The sequence below is a fragment of the Marmota flaviventris genome, chromosome 11, assembly GCF_047511675.1.
Source record: "Marmota flaviventris isolate mMarFla1 chromosome 11, mMarFla1.hap1, whole genome shotgun sequence".
NCBI classification, from domain to species: Eukaryota; Metazoa; Chordata; class Mammalia; order Rodentia; family Sciuridae; genus Marmota; species Marmota flaviventris.
Window position 1 is genome coordinate 102478372 of NC_092508.1, and position 17683 is coordinate 102496054.

At 39.6% G+C, this 17683-nt stretch overlaps 1 protein-coding gene across 1 annotated transcript in view; it reads left to right on the forward strand.

Moving 5' to 3' along the window:
- Clasp1 (cytoplasmic linker associated protein 1) overlaps nt 1-17683 on the forward strand; it is a 271969-nt gene that overhangs the window by 18947 nt on the left and 235339 nt on the right. The window contains exon 2 of the mRNA XM_071619271.1: nt 15217-15696. Within this exon, the coding sequence (XP_071475372.1) occupies nt 15502-15696 (195 nt within the window). The 5' untranslated portion in view covers nt 15217-15501. The remainder of the gene's footprint in view (nt 1-15216; nt 15697-17683) is intronic.

Below are 17683 nucleotides of genomic sequence, written 5' to 3' on the forward strand. Positions count from 1 at the left end.
TGCTTTATCCCACTGAATTGTACCCCTTAATATGGCTACACAGGTAAATCATCTGTGTGTATGTGTGTGTGTGTGTGTGTGTGTGTGTGTACGTGTACGTGTACTAGGGGTCAAACCTAGGGACACTCAGCCACTGAGATACATCCTCAGCCCTTTTTATTTTTTATCTTGGGACAGGGTCTTGCTAAGTTACTGAGGCTGGCCTCAAACTTGTAATCCTGCCTCAGCCTCTGGCTAAAATAGCAGAGAAAACACACACACACACACACACATCATTTTTTTTTTTTCTTTTTAAGAGAAAAGGTATATTTGACTCACAGTCTTGGATGGCTCAGTCCATGATTATTGGGCCCCTTTGCCTTTGTGTCTGGTGAGCAATACGTCATAGTGGGAGTTCATGGCAGAGAACTGCTCACCTCCTGGCCAGGAAGTGAAAGAAAGAGAAATCTGGAGTCCCACAATCCTCTTCAAGGGCTTGGCCCCAGTCACCCAGAGACCTCTCACTAGGTCTGATCTAAAGTTTCTGTCAAAGCACCTCTCCCCAGAGCCCCACGCTGGGAACCTAGCCTTTAACACAGGGCCTTGAGGGGACATTCCAGATACAAACTAGAGCAGTCATGAATTCACGGTCTTTTGCTTGGAAATGGCAATAACTGGCCTTTCCTGGCTTATTCTTCAGCTGGTTTGATCTCTAAGACACAGATCTGACCATGTTCCCATCCTCTTGTTGACCCATACACACTCCCTGCCTAACAAACATGGTATGTCCATGAGCAGAACTTTTACCAGTTTGTTTACACAGTTAAACAAAACCTTGTCAATCATTTGTTCCAAGAATAAATGTTTTTTTAATGCCAGTTACACTACATGCAAAAACCAAAACAAAACAATATGCCTAAAGTTAGGGTAGGCAGCAAAAGTAGAGAGATGTAGGACTGTAAATGCCTGTACTAATAGAGAAGAAAATGGCTGGGGTGTGGCTCAGCAGTAGAGCGCTTGCCTAGCACATGCGAGGCCCTGGGTTCAATCCTCAGCACCGTATAAATATAAATACGTAAAATAAAGGTATTGTGTTCATCTACAACTAAAAAATAGATATTGAAAAATAAAAAGAAGAAAAGTCTCAATAACCTAATAATAGTTGTAATAATCAGTAACCTAACCTAGCTTAAGAAACTAGAAAGAGAACACACTAAATCCAAAGTAAGCAGAAGGAAGAAAATTATGAAGACTAGTTTGTAAATAAATAGAGTGGGAAAAAAGTTGAGAAAAATCAACAGAACAAAATTGGTTCTTTCTAAAGATGAACAAAATTGATACCTTGAGCTAGACTGACCAAGCGAAAAGACACAAGACTTAATAAAATCAGGAATGAAAGAAAGGGCATAAATACAGACCTCATAGGGAGGAAAAAGATTATAAGGGATTATTAGGAATAATTATCGGCTAAAAAATTAAATAATCTAGATGAAATATATGCATTCCTAGAAAAATACTGAAATTGACTCAAGAAGCAGCAGGAACTCTGATTAGACCAGTAACAAGTAAAGAGATTGTATTAACAATCAAAAAGCATCCCACAAATAACATCCAGGCTCAGATGACTTCACATTTGGTGATTCTACCAAACATTTAATGAAGAATTAACAAAAATTCTCCACAATCTCTTTTAAAAGAAAGAGGAGGGAACACTTCTCAGATTCCTGTATGAGGGCATTATTAACTAGGTTTCAAAACCAAACAAAGACATCACAAGAAAAGAACCTAGAGAACAATGTGCTTTATGAATACAGATGTAACAGTTCTCAACAAGATACTAGCACATGGAATCTAGCAATGTATCAGAATATACACCAAGTGGGATTTATCCCAAGAATGCAGCACTGGTTTAGTATCTGAAAATCAGCGTAATATGCCATATGGATAAAGGTTGAAAGCCAAAAATTTCTTCAATAGCTGCAGGAAAAGTTTGACAAAATTTAACATCCTGTTGTGATAAAAACACTGAAAAAATTAGGAATAGAAGGGTCATCCATGAAAACCTACAGCTTGTACTTAAAGATGAAAGACTGACTGCTGTCCTCTAAGATTAGCAGTCAGGAGGGTTAGGTAAGGATGTTCTCTTTTTGCTGCTTCTCTGCAGTGTTTTGTAAGGCATTTAGGAAAGAAAAAGGAGAAGGCATTCGTATTGGAAAGAAAAAAGTAAAATGGTCTCTATTTGCAGATAACATGATCTTATATGTAGAACACCCTAGGGAATACACTCTAAAACTATGGGAGGTTGTAGCATACAAAATCAATATTCAAAGATCAATTGAATTCATCTATACTTCCAATGAATAATCTAAAAATGGAATTATGAAAATAATTCCATTCATAATAGCATAGTTAACAAAAGAAGTATTAAACGTATACTATGAAGTATAGAATATCATTGAAAGAAATTAAAGATCTAAATAAATGGAAAGTCGTCCCTGTGTTCATGGATTGGGACGCTTAATGCTATTATGATGGCAGTACTCCCCAAGCTGGTCTTCAGATTCAACAATATCCTTGTAAAATTGAGCTGACTCTTTGCAGAAATTGGTAAGCTGATCTTAAATTTCATATGGAATTGCAAGGGGCCTTGGATAGTGAAAATGTTCTTGGAAAAGAACAAAGTTGGAGGAATTTCATAGCTTACTACAAAGCTTCAGTGATTAAGAGAGTCTGGTACTGGCATAAGGGTGGACATGTAGATCAGAGGAATCGAATGAGAGTCTAGAAATAAATTTTCAACAAGAGTGCAAGTATGTTTTAGTGGGGAGGGAGTAGATTTTTCAGTAGATGGTGATGAGACAAGTGGATATCCACATGCAAAATAATTAATTTGGATCACTCTCTCACTCATGTATACACCTTAACCCAGACTTGATTCATAGACCTAAATGTAAAATCTGCAACTATAAAATTCTAAGAAGCAAACAGATGTAAATCTGTGCCCTTAGATTAGGGAGAAGCTAGTTACCTTTTCACAAATAGTGGTTTCTGAGGTATGACACCTAAGAAGAAAAGAAATAAATTGTTTTTTAAAAAATATTTATTCTTAAGTTTTGAGTGGTCAAATATCTTCATTTTACATATATGTGGTGCTGAGGATCAAACTCAGGGCCTCGTGCATGCTAGGCGAGCACTCTACCACTGAGCCACAACACCAGCCCCATAGATTGGTTTTTGATCCAGATTAAAAACTTTGTTTCAAGTGATGTCTTCAACAGAATGAAATCATTCTACAGAATGAGTAAATATTTGCCAATCATGTATCTATAAAGGATTTTTATCCAGAATATATTAAAAACTCATCAATTAGAGAGTTACATAACCCAATTAAAAATGAGCAAAAGATTTGATTACCCATTTCTCCAAAGAAGATTCACCATGCCCATGAAAAGAAGCTCTGTATCTTTAGTCCTTAAGGAAAGGCAAATCAAAACCACAATGAAATACCACTGCATACCCACTAGGATGGCTTTAATGAAAAAGAGGGGTGGTAACAAGTGTTGATGAGTTGTTCCGGGATGAATATTCATAGTGGCATTATTTGTAGTAGCCAAAATGTGGAAATAATCCGCATATCTACCAACAGATAAACATAAACGATATGTGGATCTATCCAATGGAGTGTTATTTAGCCACAGGAGTGAATGTACTACAATATGGAAACAAAGTGCTAAGTGAAAGATACCAAACATGAAAGACAACATATTTTATTGCTCCATTTTTATGCAGTATCCAAAATAGACCAATCCATTGAAGCAGAGAGTAGATTATTTGTTTTCATGGGTTTGGGGAAAGACGGGAGGGAGTGATTGCTAAAGGATATGGGGTGTCATTTTGAGGTGATAGAAATGTTCTGAAATTAGTGGTGATGGTTGTGCCACTTTGTGAATATAATAAAACTGCTGGATTTAGGGTGAATTTAATGGTATGTGATAATGAGGTAAAGCTATTATATAAAATCATGTTAAGTTGTTGTTGAGGCGCAGAGATCTGATTTTCATTAGCATAGTAAACGGGGGAAAATGCTATTTGGCCAAGGCTGTGAAGCTCTAAATGAAGTTCCCTCTAAGACGCAACAGAAGTACAGTGTTGGTAGATGGAAATGTAAATTCCCTCTCCAGAGGAGCCAGCCACACCCTGTCTGTGATGCTGCCTTTCTTTCTCCCTAACCAGCTGGTTCTCCGCCAGGATCTCTAATCTCAAGGGAGGCCCTTCTCTGGGAAGCTGTAATCTGCATTATTTATTCTCTCCTTTCTAGGGTTAACTGCCTTGGTTATGTAACAAATTAGTATTGTGATGTTGACATCAGCCCTGTGTATATGTTCTAATATTTTGCACTGAGAGAAGTCAGCATTGTATAAAAAGTCTTTTTTGTTTTCAGTTGATTTTTTGATTAATAAAACTAACATTATTAAATAACCAGCCTGATGCATGTAAATTATCATTTTTAAAGAAAATATGAAAAGAAATTATTAAATAGGACAGAAATCATTCCCAAACTTATTACTGTTCTTCAATATTTTACATGATTTGTTTTTTTGTAAGTTTGGCATACATAGGCTAGATCATGCATATCATGTCATGTGAATGATTTAATAAAATTTCACATCCTATTTTATTTAGTTAAAAATTTATTATAATTATTTTGATATCTTTTTGCATATAAATATTACAGTCCTTTTGAATAAATTAAACAAAGTTTTAACAAATTATGAACAATTTCAAACACGTATAAAAGCAAAGAGATAGTGTAACAAACCTTCATGGACCTATCATGGAATGTCAGCTATTCCCAGTGCATGTCCATCTTGTTTCATCTTTGAGGGAGTTTTGAGAAGTAGGAAAAAAATAGAAGTTTTTTTTTTTTTTTTAACCAAGGATTGAACCTATAGGTGCTGAATGACTGAGACATATTCCCAAATCTTTTTATTTATTTAATTATTTGTTTTAATTTAATTAAAAAAAAATTTTTTTTTTGTTTCTTTCTACAAAGCATGGGGCTTGAGGCGTGCTTGGACCTTCATCAGGGTATGTGCAGACAGGAGGCTGGTGACACAACCTGGCCAAGAAGGGAAACTACTAGGGGGGGAACTCTCAGAGAGGTGAGGTGATCACCATGATGTCAGAGGACATCATTAGCCATACCATGTGGGGTGGAAGGTATCAGAGAGGTAAGGGCACACCACAGTGGTTTTCACCAGGCTCTTAGCACCTGTATGGAGGCCACGTGTTTGGAAATGCACTGGAGAGGGAACGGATGAAGAGCACTGCTGGCCAGTCGGCTCCCTCTCCACCCTGGTTTCACATCTGACTCCATCCCTACCATCTACCCCCTTCTACCATTTGGAAACGGCTTTGGCATAACAAACAGAGAGAGTAAAATAAATTAACATTCTAATATTCACATGTAATGGGGGAACAGAGAACACCTAAAATTATCCTCCACCTCAACTCCCCAGCCCTCCCTTTCCTCTTCCCCCCAAACTATCATCCAACCAGATAGAAAAATAAAGTTTTAATTTAAGTAAAGTTTTTACAAAGCTAACAGAGTGGAGTAGGGAAAGAGCAGGGAATTCAGGGAGCTGTAGGAGTGGGATAGAGAGGAGCCTTTTTATTTTTTAGTTTGAGACAGGGTCTTGCTAAGTTGCTGAGGCTGGCCTTGAACTTGTCATTCTCCTGCCTCAGCCTCCTAAGTCGTTGGGATTATAGGAATGTGCCATATCATACCTGGCTGAATCAATTTTATTTAATATATGTCTGCCAGTAAATGAGGCAAAGGAAGGTAAATGATTACATACCTTTACAGTCTCCTGCTTCTGCAGTTCAGAGATGATTAGTAGTATCCTGCAAGGCCAAAGTGCTATTGGCCTTTGGTTCTAGAGATTAAGTGTTCACTTTCTCTGTCCAGTCTTCTGCTTCATGCCTGACTGGTGATTTTCAGACTTTTAAAAGAACATTTCCAGACTTTTTAGTGCTTAGTATAACAGAACACTGCGCTAGTAGAATTTCTCTCTCGTGAGTAGAGATGGTTAAAGGAACTTGAGTAGGTACAACCAGAGAAGTAGCAGGAAGGCCTGATCCTTGGTTTTCCCAGGAGTGGGGAATTTTACAAGAAAGAAGCGGTGGTCCACTTTGGAATGCTGCTGAGAGGTGGAGTTGGTGAAGTGTAGAGAAATATTCCTAGGATTTGCCAACATGGCATTCCCTGAGGATCCTGCAAGAGCATCTCCCAGCTGTGTAGTGTCCATGGTACCAGATCAGAGGGTCCAAGAGGGACCAGGAAATGCATCAGTGGAGCTGGCTAGTGTAGACAGGGTTTAAGGAAGTTTCACTGTTAACACTGTTATTGATGAAAAGCTCAAGGGAGGCTTTTTTTTTTTTTTTTGGTGGTGCTGGGGATTGAACCCAGGGCCTCACACATGCCACACAAGTGCTATACTACTGAGCAACTACATTCCCAAGCCCTTTTACAATTTTACTTTGAAACAACTCTTACTAAGTTGCTCAGACTGACTTCAAACCTCGGATCCTCCTGTCTTGGCCTCCCGAGTAACTGGGATTAGAGGTATGTGTCGCTGGACCCATTCTTTGTAATTTAGAGGACTTTTACAAGCTGCTGGTAATGAGCCAGTGGAGGAGGAGAGATTGCTGATGTTGAGAACAGATGACTGGAAGGGTGAAGGTTGAAGGTCTGAGGAGTCAGAAAGGAGGGGAATGACATCATCCAGTTATCTGTTGAAAGTGTCAAAGCCACTAGAAAAATGGCACAGTGCGGGACCAGGCTAGGGTGAGTCTGCACTGGAGGGGGAGGGACCTGGGGGGGGGCGCATCTCATGGTACCGCATTCCCTCCTTGTAGTTCCCAGTAGAGCCAAGGCTGGCTTCCCTCAAGTGGCATTTCATCTCCCTTCAGGGCCACCTACAGCACTTCTACATACTTTGTGATTTAGGACTTGCCACCTTGTGCTTTTGTCTTCATATAGGCAGCAGCCTCCTTGAGGGTCTGGACCACGTCTTCCTCCTGTGGTTTCTAGTAGTTAATCTAGTACAGCATCTGTCACACCTGTCACTGAGAGATCGTGAGTGGGACTGTGGGAGGGAGAAAGAGAAGGAAAGAGCAGAAGAAACCCGGAGTGAGAGCAGGCTCTACCTGCTGGCAGAGCCTGGCAGTGTGCATTTCTTTATTTTAGACCATATTGTAATCATTACAAAAATTGTCTGATGCAGAAAGGATTGTCTTATTAATGGAAACATGTTGCTTTTAACTTAGTGTGAATAAATTTTGCTAATCTCTGGCTTTCAAAGTTGGCTTTTTAAGTATCGTAACTGTTTCCCACATATTTTTCCAGGGAGATTTTCAATATGGTTATTGGTGCTGGTAATTTAAATTGTAGTTCTTGGTATTTTGATATGAAATATTATTTTACAAGAGCTTTGTGAGCCTTAACTTAGTACTTCTGATGCCCCACATTGCTGTAGCTCTTTTTTTTAATATTTATTTTTTAGTCGTAGTTGGACACAATACCTTTGTTTTATTTATTTATTTTTATGTGGTGCTGAGGATCAAACCCAGAGTCTTGCATGTACTAGGCTAGCACTCTACCGCTGAGCCACAACCCCAGCCCTTGTAGCTCTTAAAAAAAAGGGGGGGGGCTGGGGATGTGGCTTAAGCGGTAATGCACTCGCCTGGCATGCATGGGGCACTGGGTTTGATCCTCAGCACCACATAAAAATAAAATAAAGATGTTGTGTTCATCGAAAACTGAAAATAAATATTAAAAAAATTTTCTCTCTCTCTCTCTCTCTCTCTCTCTCTCTCTCTCTTTCCTCTCTCTCTCTAAAAAAAAAAAAAAAAAAAATACTGAGGCTACAGCTCAATAGTAGAGTACATGCCTTGCATGTGCAAGGCCCTGGGTTCAGTTGGAAACCAACCTTTATGAGCTTCATTTCCTTATCTTCAAATAGGGAATAATAATGCCCATCCTATAGATATCTTACTGCATCTGCCTTACACTTCTTTCCATGAGTTCCCACTTCTCTATTTTGCTGATGCAGTTTTTCCTAAGTGCCATAACTAATATTTCCTATCTATAATTTAAGGGAAAGCTTAGGCTGAATTTTGTTTATACAGATTTTTTTGGAAGGTACCTGAGATTGACCCAGGAGCACTTAACCACTAAGCCACATCCCTTGCCCTTTTTACTGTTTTATTTTGAGACAGGACCTTGCTAAGTTGCTTAGGGCCTCACCAAACTGCTGGGGCTTGTTTTGAACTTACATCCCCCTGCCTCAGCCTCCTGAGCCACTGGGATTACCAGCATGCGTCATCATTCTGGTTTGTTTATATAGTTTTGACTTTGTCATTCTAGGCCTTCTTAATCTATCTCTTCTCTGAATTTCCACAATACTTATTTATGCTTCTTATTTGGCAGGTACAGTATTCTACTGGTGAAATCTACTATGTACATTCTGTGATTGTGTTGAATCCTTACAATGAAGCTTCTTGTGAGTGTATGTCTTATCTTTAAGTAGGTTGAAAATTCTTTCAGCTGGACTGTAGTTATTTCTTTTGTATCTTTTTTACTGAGATATGATTTTTGATAAGTTGATGAATAAATAAAAGTTATTGTGATATTAGACTGGTAGAAGATAAACAGATGATGCAAACATATTTACCCTATCCACTTATTCATTCTACTGAATACATATATGCAGTGTTGAACATGACATAATATTTTGCAGTTCCTGTTAACAGGTAGAATGAATTTATTTCCTCATACTTTTTCTTAAAAAAATTTTTATTAGAGCTTTATAGTTATATACAGTACTTGGGTTCATCATGACAAACTCATATACGCATGGATTTCACTTCATGATCACCCCTTTTCCTCTTCCTTTTTCCCGTCTTGTCCTCCCTCCCCTCTCCAGTCTCCTTCCCCTCTTCTACTAGACTTCCTTTCACTTGTCTGTTAATTTATGTTTGGTTGGTTCTTTATGTTATCCTTTCTTTCCCTTTCCCTGTTCTTTATTTACCCTAGCTGCTGCATATGAGAAAAATTTGACCTGTGAGTTTCTGAGTTTGGCTTATTTCACTTAGCATGATATTCTCCATTTCCATCATTTACCAGCAAATGCCATTTCATATGTGTGTGTGTGTGTGTGTGTGTGTGTGTACTGGGGATTGAACCCAGGGGTACTTAACCACTGAGCTATGTCCCCAGCCCTTTTTTATATTTTATTTAGAGGCAGGGTCTCATTGAGTTGCTGAGGGCCTTACTAAGTTGCTGAGGCTGGCTTTGAACTCATGATCCTCCTGCCTCAGCCTCCCAGGCCACAGGGATTACAGGTATATACCACCTTGCCCAGCCTTAATTTCCTATTTTTTTATGGCTGAGTAGAACTCCATTGTATGTGTGTGTGTGTGTATGTGTGTGTGTGTGTGTATATATATATATACATACATACATACACACACATACACACACACCACAATTTTGTAATCTCTTCATCTATTGATGGGCATCTGGGTTGATTCCATAATTTAGCTATCGTGAATTATGCTATTATAAGCATCGAGGTGGCTGTATTGCTGTAATATGTTGATTTTAAATCTTTTGGGAGAATTCCAAGGAGTGGGATAGCCAGGTATGTGGTGGTACCATCCCTAGTTTTTTGTTCCTCACATTTTTAATCAGGCCTGGCCTTGTGACTTGTTTTGACCAGAGGTAATGTGCAGGATCTGGATCCTAGGCCTTGAGAGGCCTACCAGCTTCCCCTTTGGCCGTCTTGGAGTGATAGCTCCTGTGTAATCAAGTCTAGGCTGTGTGTTGAATGGCTAGAGATTCTCAGTGGAGAGAGGTCTAGCCAACAACAGCATCAGTTCCCTAGACATGTGAATGATGCCGTCATAGACCCCAGCCATAATCAACTGCCAGGTGACTGTAGCCACAGAATGCTCCCAGGTCAGACTAGTACAGAAATCTCCTAGCTGAGCCCAGCCATCTCATAGACTCAGAAATAGTGATCACTGTTTTAAGTTGCCAAGTAAAAATGAAAATGTTCCTACTTCTAACTTCTTTTGTGAATTACTCTGTAGTACATTAAGAAGTTACAGAGCTTATAGTTGGTTTTGTCCCCTCACCCTCAATGCCCCATTGTTAATAGTTCTTTATTAATGGTGTACCTAAGGGCCGCAGGAAAGATTTGGTAATTAAGGAGATGGAGATAGGAGCTGTTTTTAGAAAAATGCCCTGTGTAAATCTTTCCATCCTGATCTTGTCTAGGGCACATAGAGACAATATTCTTCCCAGAGTCATCCAGGAAGTGGCAGAGCGGAGAACAGAAGCCAGAATTTTTAACTTTATTGCTCTTTTTATTTCACTAAGCTATCTTTCTTATCTGTCATATTATTGTTGATGCTGGTAATTTTTAACATCTTCCTGTTGGCCTGCAGCAGAGTTAGGCTGTTGTTTTGTAAAGGTTCCTTGGTTAATTTCTATTTTTAAAGTTGCTATAAAGGAGAGTGATTAGGGCCATGATCTTGAGGTTTTATTAGTTTGTACCTAAAAACGAAGATAAGTGGCAGGGAAAAGTTGAGATGCTTGGAACTTAACTCCTGTAGTAGAGGCAGAGAATGTTGGCCTGGCAAATGAAAGGATCTCATGCAGTTACCATTGGATTTGAAAGGAATTGAGACATTTTCCAGAAGTACCTGAAATGTGTCTCTTTTCCCAGGTAACCAGTGCAATGCCTTTGTGCTCTATAGCCGTCGTAGAGGATCTTGCTAAAGGAGAAAAGTTACTCTGATAAATAAAGAAGGAAAAGTGGTGCTTTGCTATTTTAATCTCATTTATCCTTTCATAACTTTATTATGTCTCTCTTGTATTTTTGGAAAATGTGTAAAAATGTGTTTTTCTTTTCTTTTTTTTTTTTTAGCAATACATTCTGAGTAGCTTCTAATGTCACCATTGCTCTAAGTCTCTGTGTATAGTACACTTGAATAATAATGACAGAGCAGACTGTCAGATTGTGAACAGGGCTGCATTTATCCATAAGCTCACTGAGGGCAGAGACTGATTCTGTATTCCAGCACCTTCCATTATGTCTTCCATATGAGAACTTCAGCTTTTATTTAGCTTCAACACAGTCACCTCCATGATGCCAGTTGTGGGATGATTTCAGACCTCATTTTCCTTGTTTCACTCTTCCTAGTGGAGAGTCTGGTCAAGATGTGTGTTCTTCTCTTAACTCCTCTTCCTCCTCTACATCTTCTTGTCCTTCTTTTTTTCCAACTCCTCCTCCTCCTTTTCTTTCTTGTTTGTTTTCTCAGTTTTATGTATTTTCAAATATGAAGTTTTTATAGATTTTGCTATATGATGTTTTGCCTGTATTTTTGTATGGTTTTGATTTCTGTTTTTTTGATTTAATTGTAAATGCTTAGGAAACTTTTCCTGGGGAATACAGGAAGGAGAACACATACAATACTTATTTTCTTGGGAAGCTAAATATCTTTCTAAAGGATACACAGGAGACTAATGACATTTCCTTTCAGAGATGGAAGCTAGGTGTCTGGGAGCCAGGGGCCAGTACTCTTATATCTTGGGAATTTGGACTCTGTGATTACTATTCCTTGAATATCTTTGAAAGTAGAGGTGGAGAAAACACTAAAAGCATGGGGAAAAGATACCCCAAAACCCAGTTAGGTAAGAATAAATGCTGAAGAGGATGACTAGACATTCACCAACAGTAACACTATTAATGCCATTTTTTTTCTTTTTAATGAGAGAGAGAGAGAGAGAGAGAGAGAGAGAGAGAGAGAGAGAGAGAGAGAGATTGATTGGAAAGACCCAGTCCGCTTAATACCTGAAGCTTCCAGTCTTTTTCATTCTTTGTACATATGAGTTTGTGACTTACTTTTGAGTGTGTTAACCTTTTATTGTATAATTACTTTCTAGAAGCATATTTGTTGGAAATCCTGTACATTCCTTGAAAGGGACGTTTTCTCATATGTATTTAAAAAGCCACAGTGGAGAGGCTTGAAGGCACCTAGTGTTTGCTTAAGGAGTGAAGGCTCTGCTCTCTGGCCTGTGGCTCCTGGCTCAGCAGTGTGGCCTGCTTTCCCTGAGTCAGAACAGAACTAGGCCAGATTTCTAATAATAAGGGTTTGAGGGTGGAGTAAGGAGACACATGGCCAGGTAACCTTGGAAAATTACTCACCCTTACTTTACTTCAGTTTCTTCATCTATAAAGTAGGGAAGTTAACACCTGCTTTGTAGAGTTGGTTGATGAATCAGAAGTAATATGCAGAAACCGCCTAGCACAGAACCTGATACTTCATGGAGACGCTTAAAAATGGCATTAGTAGTGTTACTGTTGGTGAATGTCTGTTGATTTTAGGCCCCTTGGAGGAGTGAAAGATGTGAGATTCTTTTCATTGCAATGGAAGATAACTTTTTAGGGGAAGAAGGAGTAAGAGTTATGCTATTGTGTAACAAATCACCACAAACTTAGTGCTTGACACAACAAAGAAATGTTGTTTCTCATGGTTCTATGGTTTGGCTGGGTGTTCTCTGCTTGTTTCCTTAGGATTTATTTGTGATGGTGTTGTCTGATGATGACTAGAACAGCTAGATGGCCCCAGATGGCCTTGGGAACATGTCTGATAGTCACTGTTGGTTGGAGCTATTGGTTCTTCTCCATATGGCCCCTCTTGCTGTAGTTGCTAGACCAGCTTCCTATAACATGGCAGTCCCAGGGAGCATTTAAGAGGGCCAGCTCTAGGGATTGCTGATGAGCTTCTGCCTGCTTCACAGGGTCAGCCCCAAGTCTCTGTGGGAGAGGACTTAGGCTTCACCTGGGTTGGAGAGGAGTAGCAAAGAATTTGTGGGCCATTTTTTATCTGCCTCTACTATCTACTTGACATTTATTTATTTAGGCTAATTTTGGGCACAGAAAGAAAAGGTTCTGTTGGTTACTCCAGTTTGCCTATATCATTGATACCTTCTTAGTCTAATATAAAAAGCTCATGAAGGAACTGGAGGAATTGTTTGGACCACAAATTGGAAGAAAATTAATAACTACTTTTATGTGTTTGAGGATCTTCCCTCTGAAAGAGGGCCTACTCCCAGGGTGTGGAAATGACTGGAAGATAGATACCTCTCCAGTTTAAGGAAGAATTTTTCCGTGAGATAGTATCTTATTAAGTGTCTTTCCTCTTCACCCCATTGCACGTACAAAGGCAGGGGCTTAGAAGATGGATAGCCACATGTTTTTTACTTTATTTTATTTTTTTGGCACCAGAGATTGAACCCAGGGGCACTTAACCACCGAGCCACACCCCCAGCCCTATTTTATTTGTTTATTTATGCATTCATTCATTTATTCATTCATTCATTTTTATTTAGAGACAGGGTCCCGCTGAGTTGTTTAGGGCCTTGCTAAGTTCCTGAAGCTGGCTTTGAATTCATGATCTTCCTGCCTCAGCCGCCTGAGGCATATGCTATTGTGCCCAGGGACATGCTGGGATTTTGAAGGAGGGCTTTCCTCATTTTGTGATTTGTCTTATGATTCCTGTTGACATCAAAAGTCTTTGATTCTAGCCAGCTGCAGTGGCACATGCCTGTAAACCCAGTGATTTAGGAGGCTGAGGCAAGAGGATCGCAAGTACAAAGTCAGTCAGCCTCAATAATTTAGTGAGGCCCTAAGCAACCAAGTGAGACCCTGTCTCAAAATAAAAAAATAAAAAGGGCTGGGATGTGGCTGAGTAGTTAAGCACCACTGGGTTCAATCCCTGATACCAAACAAAATCAAACCAAACCAATCCAAAACAAGTCTATTATTCTGCATGGTGTGGTAGCGCATGCAAGTTCAAGACCAGTCTGGCAATTTAGCAAGACTCTGTCTCAAAAATTAAAATGGGCTGGAGATGCAATTCAGTGGTAAAGTGCCCTTGGGTTCAACCTCTAGTACTCAAAACAGAACAATGATTCTATGATTTGGGTAGTGTATCATCCTTTTAATGTTGAGCTTAGACATATGATGGGATTAGAAAGGGAGAGAACCACTGTCAGATTGAAAGAGTTCCGCTACACAGAATTTTAAATGTACTTGCCACATTATATGCTAAAAGCTATGAAAGTTGATATTTTCTGTTGGTATGAAGCTACATTCCTGTTTCATATTTTGTCAGGGAGGTGCTGCATTTGAAGATGGGTTTCCTATGGGTCTTCTTATGTTAAAATGAAAGGAATCAAATAATTTTAGGAGAGAAGAAATTGAATTAAGAAATGTGTGTGCAGAATTGTACTAGCCGCTTGCTATAGGTTACTGGATAGATTGTATAATACATCTAGTTAAAACTGTTTTGGAGTGCTGGGGGTTTGCTCAATGGTAGAGAGCTTGTCTAGCATGCACAAGGTTCTGGATTTGATCCCCAGCACTGGGGGAAAAAAAATCCACAGTTTTGTTACTTCTCCCTTATCATGCGTTTTGCATTGTCCAAACATGATTTTGGGATCCGAGTTTATAACAAAACACCAGACCCAAATGGTGCTGCTGTCAGTAACTGATCAGAACTTGCACCTGTGTCCTTTTTTTCCTTTCTTCTCTCTTTTTTTTTTGTGGGGAGGAGGCAGCAGGGGTTTCTTCTCCCCCCATTGTAAAGGTGCTGAGCAAGAAGTGTGATGTAAGTGTGCTGCCTTTTGCTTTGGTTAATTTAACCGAGCTGGCGACTTTGATCAGTGGTGTGTCGTCTATGGAGCCTGTCCCATTTCTGGTACTTAGTTTTTTGGAAGACTCAGAGGAATGCCATAAGCTGGGGCATTTACAGTGATTCAGACACAGAGTAATGTTAGGTTTTTGGTGGGGAGCAAAATTAAGCTACAAATAAACAAAGCAGAAGCTTGCTTTCCTGACTAGTGCATTTACAAGCTGGGAGATTGTGAAAAATATCAACCTACCAACTGTGTGGCTTGTTGGCTCTTTTCTTTGGGCTTCAGTGTTCTTCCTGATAAAAATAATAATTATATTACTCCAATATGGTTGCCAAGTGTTCATGCTTTGCACTCCTCATGTGATTATAAATGGTTCTACAGCATGAATTGCTTTGTCCTTGATTTAGTGTTTTACAACATTGAGCGTTATGTTATCTGTGCTAATTTGTTGTTCTCTTACTTTTCAGAATGGACTGCTGAATTATGAAGTATTTCAGACCCAGTAGCAGAACATCACTCAGCCACTCACTCCTTTATCTCCTACTAGTTATTTAAATTGGACTTTTAATATCCTACCAGCTGCTCTTCAGACACACATGGTGCATTGTTACCATTCCCCGGATTGCATCTTTGAAACACAAGCTCTTAGTAACCTTCAGCAAACAAAGAGGCAACCTCCCGGGTCCGTCTACCGGGAGGGAGTCATCCTGACTGCCCTCTAGCTTTTGCTGGATCTGGATTTGAATTCCACCATGGAGCCTCGAATGGAGTCCTGCCTGGCTCAGGTGTTGCAAAAGGATGTGGGGAAACGACTGCAGGTTGGCCAAGAACTTATAGACTATTTCTCAGATAAACAGAAGTCTGCTGACCTTGAGCATGACCAGACCATGTTAGATAAGCTTGTGGATGGACTCGCTACCTCTTGGGTGAACTCTAGTAATTACAAGGTAAGCTGTGCTATAGAAGGAAGGTACTCTTGAAGGTGGCTGGGCTGCCTTGGTGGATCAGAATTGGTCTCTAAAAAAAATATCCTTTGTGAGCAATCAGCATGATTCCTGAACTTCGAATAAGACAGTCATGCAGGTTGTGGCTTTTGAAAACTGGATTCCAGAGCAAGTAGAGTTTTCTCTGATTTTTTTTTTTTTTGTTGAAGATCAAAAAATTCTTGTCTAAGCTCTTTGAGAAAAGGCCAAGTGAAGAGATAAGGAGAGGCTTTTATGTGTACAAGCATTTGTAGTCTTGACATTAAAATGTATTTTGTGTTTTGCAGTGAATGAGTCATGAGACCTTGGTGAGTGGCTCTTCACGACTAACAGGTGTCTTCACTGATTTTTCTCTTGGGGATCAAGTTGAAAATAGGATGTGGAGCATTTTACCTCTGGTCACTGTTTTGAAGTCTGCTGGGTACTTGGCCAGAAATAGAATGGGTTGTCAAGGACTCTTGATCCATGTGAAATGGCACAGAAGACATCCTTCAGGTCTAAAGATTAAGGCTCTTCATGTGTCCTTGAGGATGGAGGTAGAGGTGGGCATCAAATGAGTTGTGAAGGTTGATCATTATGCCAGTCAAAGAGCTATCATGAATGGAAACTAGACAAGACTTGAAGTGGGGAAGTGGTGTTCTCCCTCTGCCCCCTCTTCCACCTATCCCCTTACTCCACACACTCTCTTTCAGTTTACAGAGGAGGTGGCCTACTTGGAACCAGGCTCAGATGGAAGGAGGATCGAGAATTTGTGTGACTGCTAATAGGTGCAATAGGCATTGTAAAAGGGATTTAGGGAAACCAAATCTTTGGTGCTTTTGTTAATTGACACAGTCTTATGAAATTGTTTTGGACTTATAAGCCAAGATTCCTTTATTTCCTCTAGCGTACACTATTTCCCAAATACGTTAAACCTCTTGTTTAAAAGCAGAGAAGCTTTAGACCTGCTAAGCTTCTACCTAGGGTCCTAATATTTCATTTAAAACTGAATATAAAATTTATCCTACCTGTTTTTGGAAGCTTAGCTAAATTTCATTTTTTTTTTTTATCCATTGGCTGAAGTAATGAGCGTTTTTCCTGACTCAGCACTGGTGCTGGATGGTAGGAGTGTTAAAAATGAGAGGTCAGAAGAGAGTCTAGTTGTTACATTTTTGAGGTCAGTGAAGTCACCTTCTCTCTGTTTGAATTATAGCTCCACTACTTTATTTGTGTGCATATTAAGATCCTTTTGGCTGAGAATAACTAAAAACAGACTCAGGAAACTTAAAATCACTATGAAGAAATTTAGTATTTCAGATAAGCCCAGCTCTTTCAGTAGTTGAGGCGAAGTCTAGGGAAGCAGAGTACTTTTAAGAGTGCCTTCTACATGGGAAGAAACCTTTCTTAGAAGCTTCCATGTGGCTGTGGGAAGGAGGGAGGGTACTTGAATGTACAGACTCTTGTGAGGAAGAAGGAGGTTGATGATGGTATTGGGGTAACATGGATGCTTATTAATAGAGTCAGCTTCACTATGGGTACCTTCTCCATGCTCAGTTCCCCATCTATAATATTGGACAAGTTAATATGAGCCTTAAATAAGGGAGTGAATATAAAGTTACCACATGCCTGCCACGTGCACAACATTTGGGTGTTAGTGGTTGTGAACTCTCAGCCAATGGGCAGGATTGGTACACAGAACAAAATTATGGTGGGTGCAATACAATAAAACAAGAAGAACATAATGAAAAACCAAGGAGTGACACCCTGCCTAGAGGAATTTGGGATTTTGAGGATTGGGTACTTTTTCCAGAATATCATTGGCAGGGTCACAGAGAAATAAAAGATTAAGATTTGACTTGTTGAGAAGTAACTCTTAAGCAAAGACAGCTTGTTGTGAAGTCAAATCAGGAACGCAGGGTTTGCTACGAACTCTCTTGTAACCATGGACAGTTCGGTGAACCTGCTTGTTCAG